General features: G+C 37.8%; 1 protein-coding gene across 1 annotated transcript; it reads left to right on the top strand.

Annotated features, from left to right (window-relative positions):
• Positions 1–1,954: 1,954 nt before the first annotated feature.
• LOC107101483 (nucleoredoxin-like protein 1) lies at positions 1,955–6,925 on the top strand. Its single transcript, XM_015400420.1, has 4 exons — positions 1,955–2,060; positions 6,004–6,262; positions 6,345–6,434; positions 6,514–6,925. Exons 2-4 carry the CDS (start codon positions 6,027–6,029, stop codon positions 6,884–6,886), a joined length of 699 nt encoding a protein of 232 aa, XP_015255906.1. The 5' UTR covers positions 1,955–2,060; positions 6,004–6,026; the 3' UTR covers positions 6,887–6,925.
• The last annotated feature ends 137 nt before the right edge of the window (positions 6,926–7,062 follow it).

Raw genomic sequence — 7,062 nt, 5'->3', positions numbered from 1 at the left:
TATATATATATATATATATATATATATATATATACCAGTTATGTTTAGGTTTAGGCTTTATGAATGGAAGTCAATCAAAGGTCCTTAGTGAGTTCTTAATATGGATGTATGTGTTGTACACAAAGTTTGTCAGCATGATATAGACATACCATAACCATGGGCGGTTCTAGATGGGGCCCAGCACCCCTGTAGAACAGCTCCTGGCCCTTGTATTGAAACCATACACTACAAACAATATAATATAAGTCATTATTCAATAGTCATAAATCAATATAAGCTGTTGGAATATGATGATTTAGGCCTACTTTCGAATATGAATAAACAAGAAAACATCTTTTTTGAAGTGGTTAATATGTAACTATGTCATTTTAATGGCAAATAATACTTGTTAAATTGGCAGATCATCTCATTTAAGGGAAAATACATTGATTTTAAGATGTGGTAACTTTTTTAGATGAGCTTAGCACTGTAATAATAAATCAGTTATTTATGAGGATTTGCCCTGACAGAAGACAAAACTGATTTGTCCATTGGACTATTTTAATATTTCACCTTCCTAATCTACTTGAACAGTTATTTAGAAATTACAGTCTGCTTTAAGCTTCAGTCATGTTAAGATCAGAATTGTTATCTGTTAGATCAGGAGCATGAAACCTTTGTGGCTCACTTAATAAAGGTTTATAATGTAGTAAACAATGTACTCTTGCCCTGGACCCCAGCTTTGATTTCCTCTAAAACCATTAGTGACCATAAATTCAGCCATAGATTATGGAAAGCAGCGTGCAACCCATGGTATTAAATGAGATTAAACCACAAAACAATCTTTTTTTCCCATCATATAATTTTCATTGCTCATAATATTTTGGCTAGTATACCCAAAACTTTTTTTTTTAATCACTTGATCTTTGATTCCGTCAAGTATATCCCGGCCTTAAGGGTGCCCAAACATGAGATGTTGCATTTTTATTCACAGTTATTCCATCACATGCAGCGACAGCCAGCTGAGGAAAAGCCAACAGGTCGCAGCATAAATGAAAAACTCCTCCTGACACATAATTTAATGTCATGTTACAACTGAGCGACGGGTGGAAATGGTTTGGCAGCGTTCGTTCAGTGGAGCTGAGCCTGCAGGGCGGCTAACAGGCTTTGGCATGCAATTGTGTGCACTCAAACGTTAATGTCCAAAAGGTATGTTAGTGTATCTCACCACGGGAGTGTTTAAGTGTGAGTGACGTTTGTGACTCAGAGTAATCCTATTAGATCTCTGGCTCTCTCCCCCTTCCTCTATATTTACCTCAGCTTTCTTTCTCTCTCTCTCTCTCAGATTAACCTCTGTGTTTACAGTTTTTGCTCCAGAAGATCAGTAAAGCATGTTTTCCACTGTGCAACCTGAGGTTCACCAGAACCAGCATCAAACTGTCAACTTTCTCGCCTCATTTCCTCGACTCTCTGTCGCATGCTGGCTTTTAAATCACCCTGATACCCGGCCCAAAAGATTCAGTGTTGTGCTTTAAAGGTTTAATGTGCAACGTGAGACACTTTCGGCTGTGAAGGGAAGGTTGAAACAGGTCATTGGTCTCACTCTACGCTTGTTTTAAACCAATCTAACTCCTTTTTGCATTTTCTCCCAGTGTTTCTTCCCACCCCGCTGTGCATGTCCGTCCTTGCTTAGCAATCCAATTTGTCCTCCCCCATCATCCTTCCTTTCTTCCCTTCCTCCTTCGTTTTAAGTAATACGATTTCTGCGGGTAAGCTGGAGTTTTACAAACACACACAGACGCACACAATGAAAAGCGACCTCTACCCCTCAATTACTGCGCTGCCACACCTCCAGCTATCTCTAATCTCCTTTCTGCTGGACCACGAAGAGCAGGCTGAAGCAAATTACAGAGAGGAGCGCAGAGGCAGTGAAAGGTGTCACCAAAATAACAAACTTCACACGTTTCAAAAGAAGAAAGAAAGGGGATCAAATAAAAAAAACAGAAAAGCAGAATGGTTTGACAGAGGAGGAAAGCTGTGGATTTATTTCTTGTCGGGGGTGTGAGGAGTTTCAAGGTGAGGTGAGTTATTTGTGCAGATTTAGCAGCCGGAGCACGCGCAGAGATTGATGCTCTGGTAAATTAAGCAGCGTTGCAGCTGTAGATCAGGCCATCGATTCGCTTCCTCCCAAAAAATCTGAACCAAACAGTTGTGAAATTACTTTTTTTTTCTCCCTCAGCTATAAAATGACACTAAATCCTAATTCTGCAGCCGGTAAGTTGTCTACCAGCTTTGCCTACTTTGGTTCTAGATGCTCCAGTTCAGCATGGCACAGTCTGGTACCCAGAAGCCAAGTCAATCCCCCTTCTTCTCTGCTGCTGCAGAAATTGGTGTTTTTATCCCCACTAGTTGGGACTGATCTTTATCTCTGTTTCTGTTTTTGGCTGTAATGAGATTTATGTTTGTTGTAAGTCGTTTTTATAATATATTTTTTTTATATCCCACAGCAAGCTCTGCAACATTTACTTAAATAACTCACTTAAAGTGACTGAGCAGAACCATCAAAGGTCACATGTGGGAAAGACAGCCCTGAGGGTCTGAAATGGCTTTCCTTGCCTCTGTTGGGCCCATATGACAATAAACATAATCAATCAATTCAATTCCCTGCTAAATTGAATTTAAACGCCATCTAAGAATCTAGTATGAAGATTCTGGAATAAACTGGCAGACTAAACATTTGGAAGGAAAAGAAAGGCGAGGCACGTTTATTTTCACAGCACATCCCAGTAACAAGACAACTGAAAGTGCTGTACATGAAGACAACGTTAAAAAGGGGAAATATAAAGGAAAGTAGATTGCAGTGGCAAAAAAAAAAGGCAGGTAAAGAAAAGTTAGACTACAAACTTAAACTAATGGGGTTTTAATGAGCAGTTTAAATGAAACAGTCAAAGGCCACTCAAAGCAAATATGTGTTTTTTATTGATTTAAAGTAACTTTTAGTTTCAGCACTTTTAAAGTGTTCTGGTATATCATCCAGGTTAGTGGAACATGAGAACTAAATGCTGCTTCTCCATGTTTGGTTCTGGACGAGTGAATTAGATCTGAGCCAGAAGACCTAAGAGGTCTGGATGGTTGATACACAAGTCTGGGATGTATTTCGGAGCAAAGCCGTTCAACGATTTATAGACTGGCAGAAGGATTTAATGAGAAATGGAGAGTCATTGTTAGGACTGAAGGACTCGGGTGATGTTCTCCACTTTTTTAGTGTTAGTGAGGACGAGGGCGGCAGCATTGTGGGTCAGCTGCAGTTTTTGGTACAAGGCACAAGGCAAGGTACAGGGCAACGAAACTGCATTTCGTTGCCCTGTACCTGTGTAATCTAAAGTTGAATCTAAAAAAAATGTGGTTCAGCTGCAGCTGTCTCATCATAAGAAGGAATGTATGCTTCTTCAGAAAAGTTTCAACAAGCGTCTGACTTCAACAGCTGACTTCTAAATATATTTGTTGCAGATGACATTTCAAAAACAAAAACTGTTATTATTCTTTTCTCAGGTACACATTTATCATACCAATCTTATTATGCTATTGATCCTTGTAAGAAACTTTTATTGTTTTTTAGGTCAAGGCCATTTGTTTTCACTTTATTTAGGCCTTTTTTCAAGAAATTGATTATTTGCATCTAATGTACAGCGTTTTCTTGTTTTTCTTTTCATGTATTTGCTGCTCTACTCTTTCTTTGGCTTAAATGTTGTCTTTAAAAAAATAATCTGCTGTGCTTTTTAACTGTACTTAGAAATATAGATAAAGACATAAAATACCGACTTAAACATTTAAGCTTCCTGTAGGCGAGGTAGTGTATCAGGATGCATGCAAGCTGCAGCAGTCATACCAGAGAATACACACATACAGCACACTGTAAATCTGCAGTATGTTGTAAACGTATTTGGACTTTAAGATTTCATATCATAACATCATACTTTAATCCATTTCGTTAGAGTTTTTTTTTTAGGATATGTCAATATCTTTACGAAATAGCTTTCAAGTGAAAAAATACATGGTGTTATATTTTTTTTATTGTGACAGTGCATGTTTCCAATCCAACAGCTTTTAGAGGGCACCTAGAATTAGTGGCAGCTCTGTGTAAATCTTTATTTCTCAGTTTTTTTGTTATGACAGTAAAACAATAAATATGAATAAACCATGGAGTTTGCTTTAAATGTAAATAAAAACTAGTTTCAAGCCTAGCTTACATATACCTACATGATACATAAAAAACAATTCTAAGTCTAAATAAAGTCAGGCCTTGCAGATATTTTGTACTCAGTCCACTGTGTCATTTTTTTTTATTTACCGGTAAGCTATCCTGTTTTGATCTAAGAGCAAACATAATTATCTACATCTTATACATGCAATCAAAAATGTCCAATATCCAATCATCTCTTGTAGAAGCCATTTTCTCATTAAAGCTTTCCTATCACCTGCACTCAAAATGGGAAACAAGTAGGGCTGCAACTAGCGCTTATTTGGCAAATGGATTAATCTGTCAATTATTTTTTCAAATAATCAATTAACAATCGTATAGCAAAAGATTCCTTAAACAAGACTTTGTGAAACTAAATTTTTTCCCCTTGAGGAGTTCTGGATAGAGCATATACTGTAAACAGAAGAAAATTATTTTTATCTGAAATAAAAAATTTTTACATATTTCTTTTTACAATCTTGGTATAATTGCTGCTCTATGTGGGTTGCTCTGTCGGTTAAAGGGATGTTTCTACACTCCATTTAACGATTGATTGCTTACTAAATTAGTTGACGATCAATTCAATAATCGATTAATCACTATTAATTAGAATACTTGTTTCGGCCCTAGAAACAAGTATTTTTTTTTGTATGAAACATTCTCAGCCAATAGGACACCAAAGAATACGTTTTAAATACTAAATGATACGTCCATTTTTAATGCAACCATTATAATGATGTATAGATCTTTGCAGAAAGGGATTATATGTGGGCATGGCCATAATATGTGGCAGTGATTTCCTTCGTCTTTTTAACATTGCCACCAGTAGAGTGAGGATTTGGTTTAATATTTGCTCTGGACAATGGTTTTCAAGAATCCCACAAGGGTTTTTTTTTTTTTTTTTTTTTCTGTAGAACTGTCTTCATATTATCCAGCTTGATTATTCTATTGAAAAATACAGATGGTTTCCCACTTCCAAGCAGAAACGGTTAAATGCTGTTCTTTCTCACGTTACTCATTTTCTCCAATGTGTACTTGAACAGAAATATCCAATTATGTCATTTTTACCATATTGTTGAGAACTTTAAAGCAGAATGGGACCATGGGTGACCTTTTTTGGCCACAAGCAAAAGTGTTGTGAAAGATGAAAAGGCACAGCATAAAAATCACACCCTCCCCATAGAGGGATGTGGTGGCAGGATCATGCTGTGGTGAAAATCTGTTAAATTAAATGGAGCCATGAAGCTTGATGGGAAGATGGACAAAGCTGAAATTAAGGCAATGCTGCAACATCATGAGGACAACATCCTCTATCAGGACAACAGCCCTTCATTTTTTATTTGTTAGGGAGGCCTAGACAATGCTAGCCTGGGTGCCATTCCGAACTTAGTCCCGCCCACAACGTTTGAGTAGGACTACATCAGGCTAAGACAATGCCAGTAATCGGACCCAATCAGGAATCTTTGCAATTATGTCCACAGACAGCCTCAGTCTTGTCTTATGGAGCAGCAGGAGTTATTTTCCATAGAATAAAAACATACTAAAATGCTTGCAGCTGTCAATGCACCAACAGCTGGGTTAAACAAAGTATTAAATGAGTCGTGTTTATACTTTTATTTTAGAATTTAATTGTAAAAAAAAACAACTATTTTTTTTCACAGATCCCAGGAAAAATGTACTGAAATTATGTAGTAGAGCATTAACCAATCTAGGAAATGTTCAAGATGTATTAGCATATTTGCAAGGCAGTTGAGATGATCTCGGTGACCCTGTTGTCTCCACAGCGGGCTTTCATATTCCTGCCAACATGGTGGACCTGTTCCTGAACCGAGTTCTTGTGGAGAACAACTCAGATCAGGATGAACTCAACACGGAGCGCGAGATCATCGGGATCCTTGAAAACCGCATCCTAATGTTGTTCTTTGCATCAGCTGACTGTGAGAGATGCCAAAAGTTTGTGCCTGTTCTCAACAGCTTCTTTAAGAAGCTGAAAGATCCAGCTTACATCGAATATCCCAAACTCCTCGCTCTCATTTACATCAGGTGCAGATCTTTGCCTCTTATCTGTATCCTTAGGATGGATCCACTGATAACACACTCATGATTTTATTTTTTTTTCATCCAGTTTGGATCAATCTGTGCAGCAGCAGGAGAAAATTCTCAAAGAGCTCAACAAAAGGACTTTATTCTTGGCATTTGAGGATCAATATAGAGAGTAAGTTACTCCCTCTTTCCTCATGAATGCATCAAATAAGTTTCTGTTTTCATTGGTTTTGTGTTTCTCTGTGATTTAGGGAATTGCAGGTCATGTTTAAGGTGAAGGATATCCCTGCAGTGGTGGTGCTGCGTCCAGATGGCTCTGTCCTGTCTCAGAATGCTGTGCAGGACATCTATCGCCTTGGTACTGACTGCTTTCGTAACTGGCAGGAGTCAGCCGAGCTGGTGGAGAGGACCTTTATGTTCAACGAGGAGTTTGATGATCCTAACCTGAGGAGCGCCACAGACCCTGTAAGGAGACTGAAGTACAAGACTGAGGATGACAAGAGGAAGACGAGATGGTGGAAGATATGGGTGAAGGGAAAGGATGGAAAGAATGAGGAGGAAATGGATGAAACATGGGACATGAAAAGAAAGAACGGGGATAAAGGAATTTGGAGAAAGAGATGAATTTCTTTTATTAACTTGCCTGATTTTTTTGATTCTTTGCAGCTGCACTTTAGCCCTGATTTCAAGAAATCTATTAGATGAACATAAAATTATCTATCTATCTATCTATCTATCTATCTATCTATCTATCTATCTATCTATCTATCTATCTATCTATCTATCTATCTATCTATCTA

This window comes from Cyprinodon variegatus, unplaced genomic scaffold, assembly GCF_000732505.1.
Source record: "Cyprinodon variegatus isolate N-32 unplaced genomic scaffold, C_variegatus-1.0 Scaffold1102, whole genome shotgun sequence".
Lineage (NCBI taxonomy): Eukaryota > Metazoa > Chordata > Actinopteri > Cyprinodontiformes > Cyprinodontidae > Cyprinodon > Cyprinodon variegatus.
This window is presented reverse-complemented; position numbering and strand designations above follow the sequence as displayed.